This window comes from Phyllobates terribilis, unplaced genomic scaffold (assembly GCF_046119375.1).
Source record: "Phyllobates terribilis strain yellow unplaced genomic scaffold, ASM4611937v1 Scaffold_5__5_contigs__length_657084704, whole genome shotgun sequence".
Taxonomy (NCBI): domain Eukaryota; kingdom Metazoa; phylum Chordata; class Amphibia; order Anura; family Dendrobatidae; genus Phyllobates; species Phyllobates terribilis.
The window spans coordinates 453,849,308-453,874,214 of record NW_027362765.1 but is presented as its reverse complement, the minus strand read 5'-3'; the positions used below and the strand labels follow the sequence as shown (position 1 = coordinate 453,874,214).

General features: G+C 42.4%; 1 protein-coding gene across 7 annotated transcripts in view; it reads left to right on the top strand.

Annotated features, from left to right (window-relative positions):
- SH3PXD2A (SH3 and PX domains 2A) overlaps positions 1 to 24,907 on the top strand; it is a 376,426-nt gene that overhangs the window by 268,905 nt on the left and 82,614 nt on the right. For 4 of the 7 annotated variants that reach the window (XM_073685348.1, XM_073685346.1, XM_073685349.1 and 1 more), the window contains 2 exons: positions 6,150 to 6,194; positions 15,242 to 15,373. In XM_073685348.1, coding sequence (XP_073541449.1) covers positions 6,150 to 6,194; positions 15,242 to 15,373 — 177 coding nt within the window. The remainder of the gene's footprint in view (positions 1 to 6,149; positions 6,195 to 15,241; positions 15,374 to 24,907) is intronic. The other 3 variants (XM_073685347.1, XM_073685351.1, XM_073685352.1) reach the window with 1 other exon arrangement.

Genomic DNA, 24,907 nt, shown 5'->3' with positions numbered 1-24,907 from the left:
GTTTGTTACATTGTATCAGTCAATCCCTCTGTGACTCCAGACTGATACATTTCACTGATTCTTTGTGCGTTTCTCTAGGTTTCATAAGAGATTGTTAAATTTACTATCTTGTGCAATACAGGAGTTTTGCAATATATAGCACAGGGGACAAACAAATGCAGGTTGAAGTCAGCCGCAGCTCTCAGTGCTTTGAGCGGTGACTGAAAGCCGGTGGCTCCCAGGAAGAATAAAGCTCATTTTTTCCCATGTGCCTCACTTTGCGCAGTGTCTGGGCACCTTTTTAAGATTAACTCTATATCTGCAAGTTAAAAGCATCTGACCTGACAGGTTCCCTGTATGTAAAAAAATGCACCTTAAGGTGTCTAATCCTTTAAACATAGTGTTTTGGACAGAGGACTGTAAAAATGCTCTTTCCTCTGTTCCTCGTTTCTGTTAGTTATCTAATCAGGTTGTAGGTTTGTATATGCAAAGACTTGTCCTGCTCCTGGTTACCAGCCTGCTGAAGCAGGAGCAGGCTGGTAACTATGGTAAACATCGGGTTACTAGGGGCACACGCGCACTTAGTAACCCGCTGTTTATCATGGTTACCACTCTGCTACAGTGAGCGGGAGGTTACCGCTCACTTTAGCAGGCTCGTAACCATGATAAACAACGGGTTACTAAGTGCGCGTGTGCCCCTAGTAACCCGATGTTTACCATAGTTACCAGTCTGATCGCTGCTCCCGCTGATCACACACAGCGATGTGTGCTGACCAGCGGGAGGGCAACGACCAAAAAATGGTCCAGGACATTCTGCAGCGATCAGCGACCTCACAGCAGGGGCCTGATCGTTGCAAAGTGTCACACATAGCGACATCGCTGGTGAGGTCGCTGTTGCGTCACCAAAACCGTGACACAACAGCGATCTAGCTAGCTTCCTCGCTATGTGAGACGGGGGCTTTAACGTTGGCACTGCAGATCCTGGCTCATTTCTTTAAGTGTCCCTCCCTCTCTTACTCTGCCAGTTGCACACTCATTTTGTAACCGCAAAGCTCAATTCCGGCTTCCAGCTTTGGACATAATTCCAACGTATCTGTATAAAAAACTCAATGGGCCTGAAGCTTGGAGAGCTTAGTAATGATCAGCATACTCCATGTAAGGGCAGGAAAGTGATGTCTGACTCACTGACAGCAGCGCTCCTACACGATATCACGGGGACAGCACTATTCTTAGTAATCAGAAATGTTGTAGTAGTGGAGTTAACATTTCACCCTCTGGGTGTAACGACAGTGGGTGCAGGGGTTGCACATGCGACCTGGAGCCTAATAATACAGAACTATGAGACTTGGGGTTCCTCTTAAAAATTTGCATTGGACTTCAGTAGCTGCAAGTTAGTCTACCACCCCAAGGATCGTATTTGTCTTTTCTGTTTTTTTATGCCATCATGGGATCACAAAGTTGAAAAAGTTATCTGTCACCATACGGACTCCAGTGGTAAAAGTGGTCCACCTGGTTCCAACACTGTATCCCTCATTTTTTATAGGAAGAGTTGTACTGCCTGGAGGCACCAACGCAGATAGCAGTCCTATGTTAAAAAGCTGATTATTCATCATTAAAATATACGAGTTGTGCCAGCTTTACAACATCTGATAAAATCTTTTGTTTCTTTATATCTGACAAAGTCAACTTTGCTTTTTCTGTAAATTGGAAAGTCTACACAAGCACAGAGCTTTATGCCTGGATTACGCTGTCGCTCTTATTTTGGGATTTGTATACATTATTGCAAATTGATCGCACAGTTGTGGGCATACAGTAGTACCCACAGTACTTATGGCAGCTGCCCACTACAAATAATCCTTTGTTAGTCCGTTTAGTTCTACCAACTTCAGCAGCACCTGCCAGTGTCGTGGACAGAGGACCTTACTGTAGTTTCCCTATGGTGTCAGCCCCTCTTATTGGTCTTCAGCTGTTCCAGTGAATGGAAGCGCTACCAGTCTCTGTTTCACTAGTCTGATGTTCTTCTGTACCATGTGTTAGACCAGCAAAAACAACGAAAATAGGATATTTACATGGGGCAGGCTCTTGTGCGGCTTGTTTTTGGTGCATTGAGGTGCAGTAGAGCACCAGTGGGAAGCCTTTTTGAGTAGAAGACTGAATATTAGGCTTCATTCAGATGGTTTTTTTTTTTCACGTACAAGAAAAACAAAGTTTCATCAGTGATTTTCAGCAGATTGTTATCCATGTTTCATCACAGTTTGGTCCGATTGTCATCAGTAAGGATGAGCAAACACATGGAAGTTTGGGTATTAAAACTGTAGCCGAACTTCAACCAGAACCCGAACTCCATTGAAAACAACGGAGACCCAAACTTTGGATCTGGAAAAAAAATTCTCTCTCTCTCCAACTGACTTCCCCTAGGACTCTGAACTTTGCAACAGATTTCGGGGAGAAGTCTGTGTTCAGCGTTTAGCACTGGACACTAACTGTCCTTTACGAACACCGAACTTTTAAGTTTGGGTTCGCTTGTCTCTAGTCATCAGTTTTTCTCGTATATGAAAACAACAGCAAAAAAGGTTTCTCCATCTTCCCCTATATAATAGTCATTGATGGCATCTGAGTGCTGCCCGATTTTTATTTATTTATTTATTTTTTCATGCACCTGTAGACTTGCATTGCTGATTTTGATTCGACACTAGGGTCAACATGTCTGTGATTTTGCACAGGCTGCTTGGTCCTCAAATATCACTGACATCTTAACCTATTATATGTATATACAAGTGCTATCCAAACACTGACCTCTGAATGAGCCCTTAAAGGATGTATCTCTGGTCACGCTGAACAGAACAAGTTTTCAGTTGGAATACTTTTTTTGTAAAATGCTTTTGTGCCTAGAATAGATATTTCTATTACATGCTTGTTATGGCGCCCCCTGCTGCTATCTTCACTTCCCTCCCTAAGAACGTCCACCTAATGTGTCCAGTGCCAGTGGTCATACAGATGCATCTCACTAAATTAGAATAGCATCAAAAAGTTAATTTATTTCAGCTGTTTAATACATTAGTGAAACTCATATATTATATAGAGTCATTACACACAGAGTGATCTATTTCAAGTGTTTATTTCTGTTAATGTTGATGATTATGGCTTACAGCCAATGAAAATACAAAAGTCATTATCTCAGTAAATTAGAATACTTTATAACAACAGCTTGAAAAATGTTTTTAAAATCTGAAATGTTGGCCTACTGAAATGTAAGTTCAGTAAATGTCCTCAATACTTGGTCGGGGCTCCTTTTGCATCAATTACTGCATCAATGCGGCGTGGCATGGAGGCGATCAGCCTGTGGCACTGCTGAGGTGTTATGGAAGCCCAGGTTGCTTTGATAGCAGCCTTCAGCTCGTCTGCATTGTTGGATCTGGTGTCTCTCATCATCCTCTTGACAATACCCTATAGATTCTCTATGGGGTTATGGTCAGGCGAGTTTGCTGGCCAACCAAGCACAGTGATACTGTTGTTTTTATACCAGGTATTGGTACTTTTGGCAGTGAGACGCACCTGTATATGCCTAGTAGGTGACTCCCATTACCATTATTCTTGCTGTTTTGCAGATTACATAATGGGAGACAGAGGCAATGGTGGCTTCTTACCAGCACTGGACATGTTAGAAATACTTGACAACTCTCCTGGACCTTCAGGGAGACCCCCAGGAAAAAGGAGACCTCCTTTTTCTGGAGAAGTTGGCAAATTTCCTTCCGACACATTTCAGAAATCAGCGATTCTTGTGTCCCAGTATACAGACAAGGCATTGAGGGGTGAAGGAACTGACGTGGAGTGGGCTGATTATAGTTAAGAAATGGGGTGGCCAATAGCCATAGCTAGGGCTGAAAGTGTACAGTGGCAAACTGTGCACGCTACAAGACTCACTATTTTTTGAACATTAGGAGGCGCCATAACAAGTATGTGACACCAATCTGGGGACTGATGACAATGCGGGGAAGAATATGATGGAGGCATACAACAATGGCATATGTCATAATGGTCAATGGGTGATAGTAAGGAAAAGGATTCGGGTCAGTTTTTTGGGGCAATTTATAACATACAGCATAGGACATTAGAAGTTACTCACTGGATTTACTATATCCATCTGAATTGTACTAATCTTCAAATTCTTTAAAAATTGCAGTAAAAAATATCTGAACTTTATCTCTTTGCCCAAGTCAGGCTCCCGCGGGCACATTCTTTGGCGAAAACTCATGCCGTAAAGTAATAACGCCTCTCACTTTGTGTATTGTTTTGTTTGCAAGGGGCATGCATGTTTTCCTGGAGCCTGTACGTCACACGTGTCAATGATAAATCTTTTTTTCTTTCCCTCTTAACACTGGGAACAATTTATGTCAAAGTTTTTAAAAGGAAATCCAAATGCAAACCAGATGTGGCAGAACTGCAAGAACACTTGCTGACTTGTTTGTTTCCCTATTTTTTTTCTTCTTCACCTTGGTTTGGGCCCACCAACGAGAATATCTAGACATCACTTACATTGGTACCTTGAGCATGTTACCATTTGTATAAGGCATAGGTTACACACCTATTTCTACAGTATTACTTAATGCATACCGTATAATTTATAGAAATATTCATTCTGTACACACAGATGGTCTTTATAGTTTTCCGAAGAACCCTGAAATTTTTACCTACGGATAGGTCATGAATATGTTAGCCCTCAAACAATCCATGCAAAGTGAATATTTATGATTTCCAAGACTAAATCCTTTGCATATACCCTCAGTGTTTGGTGTTGTCAGACCCCTGAGGCCACAGTTGATCACAAATAAAGGGGCTGTCGAGCAAATTATAAATATTTTATTTTGAATGATTACAGTTGCTAAAAGAAACATTTTTATAATTTACCTTTTAAGAAAAAATTCCGAAGAATTTTACATTTTTTTGGACACGTCATTATGCCGAAAGTAGGGTGACACCAGATGTGGGAACAATAATTACGCTGTATTGAATAGTCTGGAAAACTGCGGTAAAATATTATGTGATGCTGCCAGGGGAGCTGCACCAGAATAATGTGGGGGGACTTTCTTCACACTACCATGAGAGCTGGTGAAATGGGGTGAGAGGAGCTGTACTATGCAGAGTATGGAAGAAACTAAACTTGCTGAGTATGCAGGACTGAAGCAGTGTGTATCGGAGTACAACACAGATGAATGCCAAACCCCATGGGCCACATACTTTGAAGAAAGGGAGAACTGTTTCCTCTTGCGTCCACACCTGTCTTGATATAAGAGGTCTAAAAAGTAATACAATTCTTAAAATTTTTAATAAAGGTAATTTTCAAAAATGTTTCCCCAATTGCTAATAATTAGTGATGAGCGAACGTACTCTGATAACGTGTGGGGATTGCCTAACAAACAATCCCCACATGTGTTGCGGCTATCATAGTGACATGACATAGTTGCATACATGTCATAGTGTCTTGATTTCTGAGAGTTATCTTTAGTAAGCAGTTTTTATCATTGATAAACTTCCATCAAATATTTAAGAATTGCTATCATCAAAAATTTTATCCTCTTAATAGATCAGTCATCATATTATACAGCACTGTGTACTTACAATTGCTCACTTTGCCTTTCTACCCAGTTAATTCTTCTGTTTTCCATTAGATCTATGACATCACTTGGTTAAAAATTGACTAGCTGATTCCTTGTAAGCTCCATGATGAAACAGGAGGTCAATTTTGCCTGTATGAGTCATAAGTCACTGCAAAAGTCAAAGGCAGGGGGGAGGGGGGAACAGCTTTGTCAGGAGTTGAAGAGATGAATAATTTTTTCAGGGACAAGAGACTTCCTGTTTCTACAAGAGAAGAATTAGCTGGGTAGAAAGGCAAAATGAGCAATTGTAAGTACACAGTGCTATATAATATGATGATTGCAATATATTAGGAGGATACAAACTTTGATGGGAGGAGGAGTGCTTCTTTAATGTATATTGCTTGTTAATCATTGGAAGAAACCAATATAATTCGTTTGCAGATTTTTTAAAGGGTCAAGACAAATTGGTGGCAAATGTCATAATCTTATCTACCGGCTGTTATTCCTTACTGTACAAATTGTTTAATGCTTCTTATTTGTGATTCTTTTATCGCTGCCTCTGGATACCTGAAGTTTGGATGTCCAGTTTGTGTGAGATTCCAAAGGCTGAACCCAAAGGTAGTAAGTTCTGTGTGCAGTGAATCCCTACATTACAGATAGCGCTCCGTTCATGTGGACAACTACTGAGGAGATGCGTACCTTGCATGATGCTACGCCACCTTAAATTCGTCCGTCCCATAGAAGTGAATCAAAGGGTGGTCATACTTGTGTAATGCTGCTCCATTCACACAGAAGATAGGGAAACCTGTCCTTATGATCAGAGAGGGGGCCCTGCAGTTGGACCCCCAGTGATCAGACATTTACTAAGAAACCCCCATCATATCCTTTTTTCAGGGGAAGATTCTGCTAGCTATAAATTATTCCTGCAGCTGCAAAAATGTAGTTATGGCAGCCATTCTGATGTATTAGGCAGACTTTTTGAGTCCTTTAGATTGAGCCGGAGTTAGAATCTGCTCAATCAATGGGGTCTACAGTCAATCAAAAAGTTTGGCAGGACCCTGGTCTGGCCTCCAGATCAGTCCTCCATCGGTAGTCAGTGGCTGCTGGACTAGGACAGAGTGCGATTCCTCGGCTGGTACTTGAATGCCATATCCTGCTGACTTGGAGTACCCACGTGGACCCTTGATGAGGGTCCTGCAAATCTTCTTGCTCAACTCTAGTAGGGTCCCAAGCTGATAACACCCCCCCTTAAAGGTGGACAGTAGTTTTATTGAGTATTCTACTGTTTGTCTCTCCTTACAATGGAATTATAGAGGCAGCAATATTAATAGTATTTTGCAGCCCACAATGTTTCCTCCATGTTGTAGCAATGTATGCATGCCCTTGTGGTTGCCCACCGTCTTTGTATAGAATATACATATTATACCTTTGGACTAATTCCATTGTGATTTTGCATTTATTTCGGTGTGTCGGTAGCATGAATGTAGATGTGAAGCATGCAAAAAAAAATACACTACTCATTTTGTGCCAAAATTTGTGTAGCAAAATCCATAAATCATGTTTGTGTAGACCTCAGTGCATGGTGTGATAAAGCTACCTCTGAGCAGAACATTAGGACATATACATTTTGACCATATTATCAAAATCTTCAATATATATTATGCAAGTACAAATAGGAACTATAGTTGTTCCCGCCTGTCTTTGGCTCATAATCAATCCCAAATGGATATCTGTCACGCTGTCTCTGTATACTGGAGGTAGGGGGCCTAAGCTGACCCTAAGCTGGGGCCCTGACTAATCCCTCAACCTGGAGGTACTGTTAAAGGTACAGAGGTCCAGGCCGCCAGCGTAACCCCTACCTCCTGAAGATCCCTGCACCTCAGTAATCTAGTCCTGAGAAGGACCCCGATCACAACCAAAGGGAACAAGAAATAATATGCTCAAACACAGTATTTAGACGAACGAGACAGTACAAGGGAAAAACCAAAACCACCTTGCATACAAACAACTTCTCAACTACAACAGAGGGAAAACCAACGGGAAAGGAGATAAATGATAAAGCGAGGAAAGGGAAAAAACACTTCCAAATACACTTATCTCAGCAACTCCAAACACCACGATCCGCTCTGTCAGTCTGAATGAAATGCTTTCACCGACACCTCCCAAACAGACCAGCAGGTATATGAAGGAGTCTCACTACAGAAGTATTGATTGCAGCTGGGCGAGGCTGGACCTCATCTAGCCCAGAGAGAGAGAGAGAATTAACTCCCTCACTGCCGAGAAACACAAAGCACCAACAAGTCAGCTGCGAGAAGTCAGGCTGTGTACTCGTGACGATCTTCGTGGCAACACACCCGTGACAATATCAAGGTAGATCCTTCAAGTTTTGTCTTTGAGTTTTCCGCGACTGATGGGTTATCTTCTTAGGCCCAAGTATTGAACAATACAATTATACCCTTCAGAACCTGATTTTCTAGGGTCTGCGTAAATAGTCCTAATGCTGATATTTGTACCATGGACCAGATGGAAATTAGAGACGGGTAAAGGTCTCTTTGAGGTTTCTTCTAACACCTGAAGATACATAATCAATTGCACTAAATAAATTACCAATGTCGCCCCACATCCCCTGACTACTACCACCGATCTATCCAGTATGAAAATATATATACTTTATATAAAAAAAATAACCACTCTTTAATTGATGATGCAACACAGGGCACTATATGCCATCTTCCACTGCCTGGCAGCCAAGTGCTGGTGGCAAAGTATGATACCCAGTGTCCATTGCTGGTTCATGATAGTCTGTTATACTTTTCTATTCTATTGCATAGTATCTTGCTAATAGCACTGTACGGCGCTGAGGTCTGTTTATAGCTTATTCTGCAGAAAATAACATTTTCTTCTGCATGAAAATACAGATTTTTCATGCTTTGCAGATGTCTATTGTGAGAGCTCGTATTTCAATACCCAACAGCTATAATACCTTATAAACAGGCCAATAAACTGAGGATGAAAGTATATTTTGAAAACTAAGAAAAACCATAAATGACATTTCAGTGTCCTCTGTTACTATGTGATCACAATGTTCTGCTTTTCGATTTTCTTTGCTTTCTAACGGATGAGCATGGAGCTTGCAGGAACAATCATGGGATTACGCGGTTTATGATCACGTGACCTCAGGGAAGGCGGATATAAAGCTTTTACAATGTGTTTATTACCATATTTCCATTGGATTGGGTACATATACAGACTATGGTATTTCCGGGAATCCAGTATGGTTTAGGTCTTTTCTTTTCTACTCTTGGTATGTTGGAAAATCTGTAGTACACTTTATCCTAAGCAAAAAAACAAAACAATATTTTGCTGGATTTAGCCAAGGGAAAAATTCCACTTCCATGTTTGCTACAGTGACTACAGTAACATTATTTTGTGAGTATTCAGATGAATGAGGGTATTCTCAGTACAAAAATTTCTCTAGTTTTCCCTCTCAAAAAATGCATCTGCTCTCCATTCTGGGTCATATATAAGATTCGCAATCACTAACCCTAAAAGGAACTGATGAGACAAGCCCTTTATAAATCGTCCATGTTTATTGTCCTAAAGAAGACAAGTAAAATTGGTTTTGAAATACCAAAGACTGCACTTTGAACACCATACTCCGTACTGACCCAGCAGGGAACCCTTAGTGGTCGGCCCATTAAACTAGATTTTTTTTTTAATTATTATGTTTCACATGTAGATCAGTATAATAGGTTGATTAACACATTAGCAACATTGGTCAAAAATCTTCATTATCCCTAGTCTTAATTAGCCTTATTAAATGCACAGTGCTCTATGTAAAATAAAAACACCAAATGTTCACCACCTGGACTGGTACTGTTCCAGCAATGTCAGAGCTGTGCCTGCTGACATTCGTGTGACATTATTATGTTTCATAAGTAGGGATGAGTGGACCCGTGGAAGTTCGGGTTCTGGCACCCGACCCAAACTTTATTCAAAAGTTTGATTCGGTTACCAGAACTGTACTTGAACTTGAACCCGAACCCCATTGAAAACATTGGGGAGCCGGACTTTTGACTGGAAATTTCTCTCTCTCTCTCGGCCTTCCCCGTCACTCTGAACATTGCAGGACAGGAGAAGTCTGTGTTCGGCGTTTAGCACCAGACATATAACTTAAGTTTGGGTTCTCTTGTCTCAACACATGAGTGCTGCAGCCTATGGTTGGTTGCTGACATAGCTGGAATGGCGCTGCTCCGAGAGGTGAGTATATAGTGCTTTTATTTTACATGGAAAGAAAATGAGAAAAGGCGCTCCAAGTGTGTTACCCTCAATATAAGACACAGTGAGCAAGGGATTGTATATACTCACCTGCCTGGGTTGTGACCTGACACAACTCCGTACTTATATGAATGAAGGGCTGCTGCTCCGACCGCTGACCCGCACGCTGGTGGGAAGAAATGTATTCAAACCAAACAGGAAAAAGAGCGTTGATTCATAGAGTGAGGACAAGGGTGTATGTTCTCTGGATCTATACTCATTCATGCAACGCATTTCGAAGTCGGGTTGACTCCTTCATCAGGTATAGTATGTTATACAGTGTCACCTCCCTTATTTATCATGTATGTTCTGTAATCTAAAGACCGCACACGTCTAAGACTTACTATATTAGAACACATACCTGATCACATTGCAAATAGATATCAGAAACTAATAAATCGAGAGTCCTACTGGATTTTCAAGTTATCCACACTGGCACCTGAAGGGTTAAATGAAATTGTGTCAAGTCCAGCAGATCCAAAGTCAGAAGAAGTCCCCAAATATAAAATATTTAAAAATTATTTTTTTTATTTTTTTATATTATTATTGTTTTTATACAATTGTAAGACATCATTCATATACTGAACATAATTCACATTTCTTTCATGTAAATTTTACATATGTGACTTGTATAAATTGTTGGTTTTAATTAATTATTTATTGTTTTGAGCTGTGTAGAGATTTCTTCCCTCCCTTTCATAAGGGAGGTGACTGTGTATAACATACTATACCTGATGAAGGGAGTCAACTCGACTTCAAAACACGTTGTCTGAATGAGTAAGGATCCAGAGAACAGACACCCTTATCGTCACTCTGAGGCAGCGCCCGGGAATCACTGCTCTTTTTTCTCTTTGGTTTGAATTTATTTTATATGTGGCACTGTTGCATTTTACGGAATTTAAAGGTCTCCTAATGCTGTAAAATACTAAAACATCGAACAGAGGGGGTAGTCATCCTCCCCAGTTCCCTCTGCTGCTCTGGTCTCGGGGATTTTGGCTGCATCATTGATGGCACATTGACGGTGCATATCACCACTTTAGCAAATCGCTGAGCTCAGTGGCTGTGCCAAGGTAGACAGAATAAAAAGGTAAAGTATTTGAAAGGCACCAGAGTAGCAGTTTTGTTCCTTTATTGCCCAAAATGCATCATCAATCAACATTTTGGGCAACAGACGGCCTCTTTCAAGGCAATACTAGCGACAAATAAAATAATAGTAGATGGAATAGTCCAAATAGTGGACAACCCCTTTAAAGTAGATCAAGTCTAAAAAATGTCCAATCTGTATCATCATCATCTGACTGAAGTTTTTATATGCTGCCCTCCCAAAGTCGCAAAAACAGTTCAAGACAATTTTTGACATTGCACCAAGTTCATGATGACTTTGGTGTCAAAAACAGCAACTAAATACAACAAGACAAAAAGGTGACTTTTGCAAATGATGAATCAGGAACTATTTTCTTTTTTCTCCAGACATGTTCCATTCCATGCTCAGGTTCGACACTGATGTTCAATGTTTTGGCTTGCGTTTAGTATTTTGAGTGTCTCCCAAAGTCACTAGACTCAGGGCTATGCAGGCTAGTTAAGGTTCATGTACCTCGCTATATTCATTGTCCTCCTGTTACATAGAAGATCCTGCCTCATAATTTTTGTTGTGGTGGCATCTGATAACACTATAAAAGTATGGTCCATTCTACTGTTATTGTGTGACGACTCTGTGTAAACTGTCTCCTGTTAGCAGGGTTCATGGATAAAATCGCTAGGTCTCTTAAGGGTGCTTTCACTTTGCTCACGCTCAGTGGTCCCGTCAGAGTTTGCGTCCGAACCCCCCGTTAAACTAGCTTCTGGTGTATGTACCGACAGGGCCATTGACGACAATAGTGCCGACAAAGTCAATATCCCCGTCTGGTCATAAACCCGAAACGCATATTGCAGTGGGTTCTGATGCAAACCCGGACGGGACCACTGAGCTTGAGTAAGAATGCGATGTAAAAGCTCTCTTAGAGGATCTAGCGATTTGGTGAAAGGGAGCTAATACAGGGAGGTGCTGTTAAATCATGCATTGATAAGATTTTGTTCACGTGTTGAAAAATCAGTATTACTTAAAAAATACATGAAAAATAACTACTTTGCAAAACTGTGGCAATTTGCTATAAATCGACTGACATTTTGCCGCATAGTAAGCTACTACCTTTTGTAAACCTAAATAAATGACCAGCAGCAGAGGAACCTGCGAGAGGATTTATGCTGCCCGAGCCATATCTATGAATCCGAGACAGACTCCTGCTTTCCAAACATTGCATTTGCTGCTGGATGGTTCGAGCACCATGAATTGTATAATTGGTTCTATTTGGGCACGTGAGATTAAATAGAATTAAATTACACAATGCATGACCAACACATTGTCTTGCAGCATCAGTCCCTGCTCCCCATTGGCTTTACAATGAAATTTCACAATTTTTACAATTTTTCTTAATACTTTTGTTAATTGTTTTTTTTTTTTTATTTGGAATGCAGATGGAAATCTGTGGGTGCATGAAGTAAAAGATTACATGATGCCCTTGTCAGATTTCAAACGTCTGTCCCTAGTAAAAATACTAGTCACTTAGCAATTCATTGGATATTTTCTCTTTCCCTACTATTGGCAAACATTAGGTTGGCCTGTTGATTTCAGTAGGCCAATGTTATGTCATGGGTCATGTCTTTATATTACCAGGAGCAAAGTAAGCCACTGTCCAATATCTCTAGTGGCAGCTCATCATCTGTGAGAGCAGAGAATCATCGGTAAAGAGTCAACGCTCCCTCTTTCGCATAAGATGGTCAGCTCATCCTGATGAAATCCGAAGACTTAAAGGGGTTGTCCCACGAACAATATTAATTTTAAAGTTGATTTTAATCAATACATCTTGGAATAATAATCATCTCCATAACTGGATGTGTTTAAAAATTTTTTCCTGTACTGAGATAATCTTATAAATGTGCCCCTGCTGTGTACTGTGTAATGGCTGTGTCTCACTGTACAGGAACATGGTCTGATCATAACACATCTCCTGGGCAGGGGAGGAAGCAAAAGAGTATACAGGCATTACAGCAGAGGATCACAGCTGATTCTTTCTGTGAGGTAAAACATTTCACTGCCTGTTTTTAAACAATGTTTTACCTCAAAGAAAGAATTATTTGCGATCCTGTGCTGTAATGTCTATATACTCTTTTGCTTCTTCCCTGCCCAGGAGATGTGGTATGATCAGACCATGTTCCTGCACGGTCAGACACAGCCATTACACAGTACACAGGGGCACATTTATAAGATTATCTCAGCACAGGAACATTTTTTTTAAACCCATCCAATTGTGGAACTTATTATTATTACAAGCTGTATTGATTAAAATGTACTTTGTTTGTGGTGCAACCCCTTTAAAGAAATTGTCCACTACTTTTACATTGATGCCCTTTCCCTAGGATAGGGCATCAATGTATGATCGGCCGGGGTCCCGCATGCGGCACCCCCGCCGTTCAGCTGTCATCGGTGCCGGCGGCGGCTGCCGCTGGCTGGAAGTCCTTACCTGCTCTGCTTGGCTGTCCATCTGTAGTGGCCACCACAGTGTACTGCACATCCGCCTCAAATTCAATTGAATGGGAGGCAGATGTGCAGTACACCGCGGCGGCCACTACAACTTGACGGTCAGGCAACGCAGGTAAGGACTTCCGGCCGGTGGCAGCTGCCGCCGGCACCGATGACAGCTGAACGCCGGGGGTGCCGCATGCGGGACCCCGGCCGATCATACATTGATGCCCTATCCTAGGGCATCCATGTAAAAGTAGTGGTCAACCCCTTTAACTCTCTTTTCTCTTATGTTTGTAACTTTGATTTTTCGTAATTACGATGGTCCCACTGGTCCTGCCCTCTATAATTTAATTTAAGAAGAAGGCTCAGCATTTTTATTTTGTAATTCCTCCTAATTATTGTTGCACTGTTGTGTAAGTGTATTAAATTACATACGGATCGCTGTCTTCGCCGGTTTACAGCACCTTTCCACTCCTCTTCTGGCCCATGTGACTGCTCTCCAGTTTTGCCAGATCACACAGCGACTAGCCGGAATAGCGGCAGCTACTTTCCTAATATAAGAAAGTGACTTCCGGTCCACACATAAACCCCTGTGTGATCCAGTTGGTCTGATTTCAGGTCTCATGGGGCAGAAGAAGACCGGAATGCCTCTGTAAACCATGAAAGGTGGCGATGGATAACAATTACACTACACACCATACAGAATTAGGATATTCTTTATTTAATTAGATATTTATGGTCTGTCCTGCCAAAATACCACAAATGTATATTATGGGAAAACTGCAGTCACTGAAGCTGCAACACCACGTCTTCAGGGAGAGCCACCGAGATGTCCCAACAGCACCCACCCTGCAGTGTTGCAGCGGCCATGGTTTCCATGTATTCCTACACTTGAGTCGGGACTCGCTTAAAGACAGGTTGCTGTGACATAGCAGTGGGCTTATACATTTTGATCAGAATGTTAACTAAGAACCTTAGGTTCATTTTTAAAAATTTAGCTCAATGCATAATTTTTGCATGAGCCGTTCAGGTCTTTTTTCTACATTTAATGAATCGTTTTTTGCTATGCACTTTCTCTAAAGGGGTTAAATTAACAAACGGTTAAAGGACTTCTTCAGAATATATGTATGGAAAATCCTCCTAGAAAGATCTGGCGCTGTGACTTTACGTCTGCTCCTTGAAGTAAACAGTGTGCAGACCTTCTCCTCCTTCCTTTCTCTCTCTTCCCCCCTCCTTTGAGCTATTCCCTCCCTTCCCTCCCTCCTCGCTCAGTTTTACTCATGTGTTTCTGTTTAAGAACTCCAGTGCAAATGAATATGATTGGCGTCTACAGTCCCCTCTTGACTTCCAGCTGGAGTCATAGGAGAAAGCACTTTTCCTTTCAGCGTTGAGCCGTTTACTTTCTCTATTCGTTTACATGGAGTCTTAGCTACAATTTTACGCTATTCAATTTTTTTTTTATTTCTTCGTCATTGCTAGTCATGCTATGAAGTTAGAATCCAGCTCCGACATGAAGCCCTGTGATTGATTAGCCCAACTTTCTGCTCCATATTTTGTTTCTGCTTTTGCTTTTCTGTCAAATGTTCCTCCTTGCTCCTTTTTCAAGGGCCAGACAAGGAGACATCTATATGGCCAGCCCTTTGGACCTATGCTGCAAGCCAAGATTGTGTTCTGATTGGCTAAAATCTGTCTACAAGTTGGCCTATCATGAATCGGATGGACGTAGGTCGCTCTCGAGGAACGATGTCTGGAAGATGGCTTACGGCTTGCTTTTTCCCATCCCCAGGTGCTGATGGCAACTCTGAGCCCATGATTCTGGAACAATACGTGGTGGTGTCCAACTATGAGAAGCAAGAAAACTCTGAGATCAGTCTGAAAGCAGGAGAGCTCGTGGATGTCATCGAGAAAAATGAAAGCGGTAAGGTTTCTTTTAGACTTTTTTTATTTTATCTTTTTGTCTCCTTTCATACAAATGTGTTCTGCGCTCCCTTCTTATCCACCGGGCTGTACAATAACTACATCTGGTAGTGAACTTGGCTAAGGAGGTAAAACGTTTCCCCAGTTGATTTGGGCTCCGAGCCAAAGATATTGCCTTGCTCTGTAAGAATGTCTCCTATGCCTTATGTATGGATTAGTAATATTGCATCACTATAGGGGCACCTCCTACATGATTGTATGGGTGTCGTTTGCCAATCGAGACAGCTGTAATAGTTTTACTCATTGTCAAGTAATTAATAGTTAACAATGTAGCTGCTATTTTATTTTTCTTACGCAAGCAACCTAAGAGCCAGACATAGTGTGACTAGTCTTGAATTTTGCAGCTTCACATTGCGAATCCTCAAGCTACAAGTATTGGGTGGGAGGCTCTAGAAAGCCAAAAGGGGATAGCTGTCATTTTTGGCACACACGTTGCAGATTTCCATTGTATTTAAGGCCTGCAAAGCTAATTCATACATCAGATCCTGTGTTTTGTTACTTTTTATAGTTGAGATATGGCTCCTAGCAAATGAAAACCTAAAGATCTCGATGATTGGCTGGTATTGTGTTTTTCCAACCATAGTGACATAAGCAAACAGAGCTGTTGTTTCGGGCTGAGCATTTAGTTAATACCTTGTGTGTTTACATTCTGGCTGCTTGTTTTCTTTACTTCTGCAAGTATCCCGTACTGCTTTATACTACGGACTGTACCTTTGTATTGGGCTTTGTTGCTACATGCGGCTGAGCTTTCTCATTGTGCATGTTACAGGCCAGTTTCCAGGACTCCTGTAAATGTGGCAGTCTGTCTGGGAGATCATTTCAACCATCAGCTTTTCTTTCTGCGGTTGGGATAGAAGCAGTGGGTGGAGACCTGAAATCAAAGTGTCAGCAAACGTTTCTGCTGCCTGGGATAGAAAAAAATATATTTTAGGAAGAAGGGATTGGCAATTTGTTCCATACAGCAAGAGCCAGAAATGTTTGAGATTTTGCTACCGCAATGGAGAATTCCAGAAATCATGATAGTTTATCTGTGGTGCTGCTGAGCCGATGGTAGTCCATCATGCTTCTGTGACAGATTGTTATTACTGAACTTCATTTCCATGTAGTTGCACTTTCTTCATGACTCTGCAAAGTGTGATTGTTGTACAACGATGTAATATATATATGTGTTGCTCTATGGGTGATGGATCAGTCATTTTAGCCAAGTGACTATAAGCAAACACAAACGCAACCCGATGCAACCTCTGGCACTAGGGAACATAGCTTGAAGGGCATTGGGGCATGTGAATAGATGCCTGGATCACCACCAAGCCATGGTGAATGACCATAAGCTAACACAAAACCCAACCAGATGCAGCCTCAGGCACTAGGGAATGTAGCTGGAAGGGCATTGGGGCATGTGATAGATGCCTGGGTCACCACCAAGCCATAGTGAATGGCCATAAGCAAACACAAAATTCAACCCGATGCAACCTTAGGCACTAGGGAACGTAGCTGGACAGGCATTGGGGCATGTGATAGATGCCTGTATCACCACCAAGCCATGGTGAGTGGCCATAAGCAAACACAAAGCCCAACTCGATGCAACCTCTGGTACTAGGGAACGTAGCTGGATGGGCATGTGATAGATGCCTCGGTTACCACTAAGCCATGGTGAATGGCCATAAGCAAGCACAAAGCCCAACCCGATGCAACCTCAGGCACTAGGGAACGTAGCTGGACGGGCATTGGGGCATGTGATAGATGCCTGGGTCGCCACCAAGCCATGGTGGATGAGAGCAGTTAACTACACCTTGGCACCCAGGTAAAGGAAAGCCTAGCTCTCTCTCTGCCATATAGTACCATAGTCTATATTAAAAGGTTTGACACCTGGAAATGGAGCACCACTGCTGCCGCCTCTTGGAAAAACTATAGAAAACCTTTTACTTTAATAAATCTTGCCACTATTTATATTGCACTCCTTTAGCATAGTAAATGATAACATGTCAAAAGATCATTCAAAACTCCCTTTACGTTGACTGAAATTCATGTATTTTAAGGCCTATGAGCCAGGCAGATGCATGCATACCTATCGGAGATAGCAGTCTCACATGGATCCTGGTGACCCAATTGCCCCAAAGATCTTTATGTCAAATAAGAATACACTGGTGCTCTACATAGCCCGATAGTTGGGCATACTTGCCAATGTTCCGGAATATTGGCAATTATCCCAGGTGCCTCCAAACCCTCACGGAAACCAGTGGCTTTGGACAGTTTCTTTCATGGAATCCCAGTGGAAGAGTCATGGAAGGGTGTGCACTCACAAAAATGATGTGCTTATGTGCAACTTTCCCGCACTTCATGTGTTTCCTACCTAGCAGCATCCTCCCATTGCTGACTGACAGCTCTGTGGCCCTGTCTCAGAGCAAACAACCTGTCAATCAGCCTGGAAAGGGTGCTGATCAGTGATTAGCGAGCATGCTCGCCACTGCTCGGTACTCGCCCGAGCATTTCAGTACTCGAGATGCTCGGAGCTCGCCGAGTACTTGCGCGATGCTCGGGCGGGAGCTCAGGTCCCCGTCCTGCATGTCTGGCGCTATTTAGAGCACCAATCATGCAGGGATTGTCTGCAACTCACTGTAATGCCACAGCCATGGTGGTTGTGGCATTACAGTGATTGCCCAAATCGATGGGAACAGTGCTCACAGTGAAACATGAAAAGCCGGCAATTCAGCAGCGGCATACACCGTTACCCGACAATTTAGAACGGAAAGAATAGAGCATCACACATAGATTACATACATAGAAACATGTCACTCACATATATAATAAGTACAGTGACAGTGTTGGTCACTGTACTTGTCATTTACTGTTAAAGGATTTACTAAAAAAAAATAATAGTGTTTTCATGCACCTGTCTCTTTAAAAAAGCGGCCCGGCAATTCATCATCGGTACCCGACAATTTAGAATAGAAAGAATAGAGCATCACACATAGATTAGATAGATAGAAACATGTCAGTCACATATATATGAAGTACAGTGATAGTGTTGGTTACTGTACTTGTCATTTAGTGTTAAAATAAAGGATTTTCTAAAAAAAAAATTGGCATGGGGTTCCCCGTAATTTTAGTGTCTAGCGGAGGTTAAGCAGACGGCTGGGGCAGATGTTTGAAGCCTGGGAGGGGGGTAATACCCACGGAGCTTCCCAGGCTACTAATATCAGCCCCCAGCTGAATACCTAGCCTTTACTAGCTATTAAAATGGGGGACCCAAAAAAAAATGACGTGGGGTCCCCCCTATTTTAATAGCTAGCAAAGGCTAGGCAGACAGCTGGGCGCTGATATTAATAGCCCAGGAAGGGTGCCATGAATTTTGGCCCCCTCCCAGGCTAGAAACACCAGCCGTCAGCCGCCCCAGAAATGGCGCATCCATAGGATGCGCCAATTCTGGCACTTAGCCTCGCTCTTCCCACTGCCCTGTAGCGGTGGCAGTGGGGTAATAGGGTTGGGGTTGATGTCAGCTTATAATGCCAGCTGACATCAAGCCCAGGTTAGTAATGGAGAGGCGTCTATAAGACACCCCCATTACTAACCCCATAGTCAAAGTTAAAAAAAAAAAACACAAATACCCAGAATAAAGTCCTTTAATTGAAATAAACACACAATTCTTTAATGTTCTAAATTAAACTCTACTTACCATCACGCCCATTCCAACTGAAGCCAACGATCTCCTGCAATAAAAATAAAATAATAAAGCAACCTCATCCTTACCTTTCCATGGTTCCCAGGACAGCTTCAGCTCTGCTACATTGACATGACAGGCTGGATCGTAGCAGAACGCTGCCATCCAGCTTGCCATGCCGCAGACACTGAGAAGCTCCTCTGTGTCTGGCTGTGACGGCAACCAGATGAGCCGAATTCATGTCCAATGAACTCAGCTCACCTCATGCACGTCACTAACAGCGTGGGAGAATTCTCCTGCGCATGTGGTGAGCGCAGGAGAATTCTCCCACTCTGGGATGGCACTGAGATGACAGGCTGGATGGCTGCTGAGCGCTGCCATCCAGCATGCCATTCTTCAGAGACACTGCAGAGCGCAGGCATGCTTGCACTCTGCAGTGTCTCTGAAGGATGACAAGCTGGATGGCAGCGCTCAGCTGTGATCCAGCCTGTCATCAGAATGCCATCCCAGCGTGGGAGAATTCTCCTGCTCAAGCGCTGAGGCCAGGAGAATTCTCCCACGCTGGGATGGCATTGAGATGACAGGCTGGATCGCAGCTGAGCGCTGCCATCCAGCATGCCATCCTTCATAGACACTGCAGAGCGCAGGCATGCTTGCGCTCTGCAGTGTCTCTGAAGGATGACAAGCTGGATGGCAGCGCTCAGCTGCGATCCAGCCTGTCATCTCAATGCCATCCCAGCGTGGGAGAATTCTTCTGCGCGCTCACCGCATGCGCAGGAGAATTCTCCCACGCTATCAGTGACATGCATGAGGTGAGCTGAGTTCATTAGACATGAACTCGGCTCATCTGGATGGCATCATAGCGAGACACTGAGGAGCTTCACTGAGAAGCTTCTCAGTGTCTGCGGCATGGCAAGCTGGATGGCAGCATTCTGCTGCAGTCCAGCCTGTATTCTCGATGTAGCAGAGCTGAAGCTGTCCTGGGAACCAAGGAAAGGTAAGGATGAGGTTGCTTTATTATTTTACTTTTATTGCAGAAGACATTGGCTTCAGCTGGAATGGGCGTGACGGTAAGTAGAGTTTAATTTAGAATATTAAAGGAATGTGTATTTATTTCAATTAAAGGACTTTATTCTGGGTGTTGTGCTTTTTATAAATACTTTACTAGGAATTCATGGCGGTCATGTCTAATATTGGCGTGACCCCATGAATTTCGGGCTTAGGGCCAGCTGATAATACCAAGCTGGCCTTAACCCCTTTATTACCCAGTGAGCCACCGCACCAGGGCCCTGGATGAGTTGGGTACAGCGCCAGAAGATGGCGCTTCTATGAACGCGCCATTTTCTGGGGTGGCTGCGGACTGCAATTTGCAGCGGGGGGGAGGGCCCAGAAAGCTTTGGCCTGCCTGCGGATTCCAGCCCCCAGCTGCCTAGTTGTACCTGGCTGGACACAAAAATAGGGCGAGGCCCCACGCATTTTTTTTTTTAAATTATTTCATGAAATTCATGAAATAAAAAAAAAAGGGCTTCCCTATATTGTTGTGTCCGGCCAGGTACAAATAGGCAGCTGGTGGTTGGGGGCAGCCCGTTCCTGCCTGCTGTACCTGGCTGGCATACAAAAATATGGCGAAGCCCACGTCAAAGTTTTTGGGAAAAATTAATTAAAAAATAATAATTTAGGGACTGCATCTTTATTAACTCCTTAAGTGGAGGGGTTAATAAAGATGCAGTCCCTAAATGTGTTTTTTTTTAATGAATTTTTCGCCAAAAATTTGACGTGGCCTTCGCCATATGTTTTGTGTCCAGCCAGATACAGCAGGCAGGAACGGGCTGCCCCCAACCCCCAGATGCCTATTTGTACCTGGCTGGAAACAAAATTACAGGGAAGCCCTTTTTTTAATTATTTCATGAATTTCATGAAATAATTTTAAAAAAATTGACGTGGGGCTTCGCCCTATTTTTGTGTCCAGCCAGGTACAACTAGGCAGCTGGGGGCTGGAATCCGCAGCGCAGGGAGGCCCAAGCTTTCTGGGCCCCCACGCTGCAAATTGCAGTCTGCAGCCACCCCAGAAAATGGCGCGTTCATAGAAGCGCCATCTTCTGGCGCTGTACCCAACTCATCCAGGGCCCTGGTGCGGTGGCTCACTGGGTAATAAAGGGGTTAGGGCCAGCTTGGCATTATCAGCTGGCCCTAAGCCCGAAATTCATGGTGTCACGCCAATATTAGACATGACCGCCATGAATTTCTAGTAAAGTATTTATAAAAATCACAACACCCAGAATAAAGTCCTTTAATTTAAATAAATACACATTCCTTTAATATTCTAAATTAAACTCTACTTACCGTGACGCCCATTCCAGCTGAAGCCAATGTCTTCTGCAATAAAAGTAAAATAATAAAGCAACCTCATCCTTACCTTTCCTTGGTTCCCAGGACAGCTTCAGCTCTGCTACATCGAGATGACAGGCTGGATCGTAGCAGAACGCTACCATCCAGCTTGCCATGCCGCAGACACTGAGAAGCTTCTCAGTGAAGCTCCTCAGTGTCTCGCTGTGACGGCATCCAGATGAGCCGAGTTCATGTCCAATGAACTCAGCTCACCTCATGCACGTCACTAACAGCGTGGGAGAATTCTCCTGCGCATGCGGTGAGCGCAGGACAATTCTCCCACGCTGGGATGGCATTGAGATGACAGGCTGGATCGCAGCTGAGCGCTGCCATCCAGTTTGTCATCCTTCAGAGACACTGCAGAGCGCAAGCATGCCTGCGCTCTGCAGTGTCTATGAAGGATGGCATGCTGGATGGCAGCGCTCATCTATCTAGCTATGTTTCTATCTATCTAATCTTCCTGATTTCTTATTTTTTTGCATGTTTATCACACTTAAATGTTTCAGATCACAAAACAAATTTAAATATTAGACAAGTAAATACAAAATGCAGTTTTTAAATGAAGGTCTTTATTAGTAAAGGAAAAAGAAATCCAAACCTACAGGGCCCTGTGTGAAAAGGTGATTGCCCCCTAAACCTAATAACTGGTTGGGCTACCCTTATCAGCAACAACTGCAATCAAGCATTTGTGATAACTGGCGATGAGTCCTTTACAGCGCTGTGGAGGAATTTTTACCCACTCATCTTTGCAAAATTGTTGTAATTCAGACACATTGGAGGGTTTCCGAGCATGAACCGCCTTTTTAAGGTCATGCCACAGCATCAGATTAAGGTCATTACTTTGTCTAGGCCACTCCAAAGTCTTCATTTTGTTTTTTCTTAAGATATTCAGAGGTGGACTTGCTGGTGTGTTTAGGATCATTGTCTTGCTGCATAACCCAAGTGATGAGGTCACGAAAAGATGGCTGGACATTCCCCTTCAGGATTTTTTGGTAGACAGCAGAATTCATGGTTCCATTTACCACAGCAAGTCTTCCAGATCCTGATGCAGCAAAAAAGCCCCAGACCGTCACACTACCACCACCATATTTTACTGTTGGTATGATGTTCCTTTTCTGAAATGCTGTGTTACTTCTAAGCCAGATGTAATGAGACATACACCTTCCAAAAAGTTCAACTTTTGTCTCGTCAGTCCGCAGAGTATTCTCCCAAAAGTCTTGGTGATCATCAAGATGTTTTCTGTCAAAACTGAGACGAGACTTTATGTTCTTTTTGCTAAGCAGTGGTTTATGCTTTGGAATTCTGCCATGCATGCCATTTTTACCCAGTCTCTTTCTTAGAGAGGAGTTATGAACACTGACTTTAACTGAGGCAAGTGAGGCCTGCAGTTCTTTGGATGCTGTTGTGGGGTCTTTTATGACCTCTTGGATGAGTTGTCGCTGCGCTCTTGAGGCAATTTTGGTCAGCTGGCCACTCCTGGGAAGGTTCACCACTGTTCCATGCTTTCTCCATTTGTAGATAATGGCTCTCACTGTGGTTCGCTGGAGTCCCAAAGCTTTAGAAATGGCTTTATAACCTTTTCCAGACTGATGGATCTCAGTTACTTTGTTTCTCATTTGTTCCTGAATTTCTTTGGATCGCACCATGATATCTAGCTTTTGAGGATCTTTTGGTCTACTTCACTTTGTCAGACAGGTCCTATTTAAGTGATTTCTTGTTTGAGAACAGGTGTGGCAGTAATCAAGCCTGTGTGTGGCTAGGGTAAATTGAACTCGGCTTCCCAAAGATGTGATAAACCAGTTAATTTATGTTTTAAGCATGGGGGGCAGTCACTTTTTCACACAGGGCCCTGTAAGTTTGGATTTCTTTTTCCGTTAATATAAAAACCTTCATTTAAAAACTGCATTTTGTGTTTACTTGTGTTATCTTTGTCTAATATTTAAATTTGTTTTATGATCTGAAACATTTAAGTGTGACAAACATACAAAAGAATAAGAAATCAGGAAGGGGGCAAACACTTTTTCACACCACTGTATATATTATACAGGCACAGTTTATTGCAGACAAATTTCATGTCCTTTACAAACCATGTTTGATCAGGTTCCTTACACCCTCAAATTAAATAATTCTGAAGCCCAGTTTACCACTATGCATGTCAGCTGCGCTATACCAATGACATTATCGAGTAAAAGTGCCATATATATGATAGTGTAGAAATGTATACGTCTTATTAAATTGTGGGATCCTATGGGGATGGACACCATTGTATGGTATCCATTGGGCTATACATACATTTTAGAGGTTAAATGGACACCTGAGTGTGATGTGAGCCTAACCTTGTAGCATTTTCCTGTGTCAATCTGCACAAGAATATGTCTTCCTAGATTAAATAATCTGTGATAGACTACTACTGTCATGGCAGAATTGTCATATTCTAGAATAGTGGGATAATTAGGAAGGATTTAGGACAGTTGGAAAGCATGCCCCACCTCATCTACATGTAAGTGTCACCTCATCCTATGGACAAGCAGGGTTGACTTTTTTAATTTTTCCTGGCTTATTCAAAAATCACGGACAGACAATATTTTTTACAGACACATTAAAAAAACATAATAAATCATTATAATTCAAAGTGATCCACGTCTACAGCCCATAATTCTGATATGAAAACATCAGCTGCAGTCACTGTACACTGTAAAATGATGATAATTACAGTCAAAATAATCTGCATAAGTTTCTTCAGCTTAAAAAAAAAAAAAAAATCACAGACGCTTTAAAAAAATTTACAGACAAGGCAAAAAAAAGTGGCCTATTTTTATGTACTGCCTGGGAATTTCTGGACTGTTGGCATCCCTGGGGACAAGTGACTGTTACATGCCCCACTGTTGGCATCATTAGGGTCTGTCTTCTGCTGAAATGTGTAGGTGCTTTCATTTAAAGCCCTCGTAGTGGAATGCAAAGCATCAAAAGTTCGAGGAATGGAGGATGAGACAGGGCAATGACCACAAAAATGATCACCTCTCCATTTCTTGAGCACGCTCATAGATAAACACTAAAAGTTGGTTTCGAAATCACAAGTTTTAACATAGGGCTGATTGTTACATGAATTGTTTTAACGTTATAAAAATTACTATATAAAAATAAGCTTACTTTTATATTAAAGAGGTATTAAAAGCAATTTCCCGTCCCAGGTTTTTTTTTTTCTTGCATACCACTAACAATGGTATCAAATAGCGAAAGGAGTAATTTTCACCTAACTCTTCTATGCCAATGCTTCCCCAATCCCCTGCTGGTCTATGTTATCATGTCTCCAGTGATGATGTATCAATATGCCACATGACTGCTGCTGCCAATCACTGTCCTCAGTGGTGTTGACACACTGACATTGCTGAAGCCCAGTACTTTTTTTGTTATTTTATGCCATTT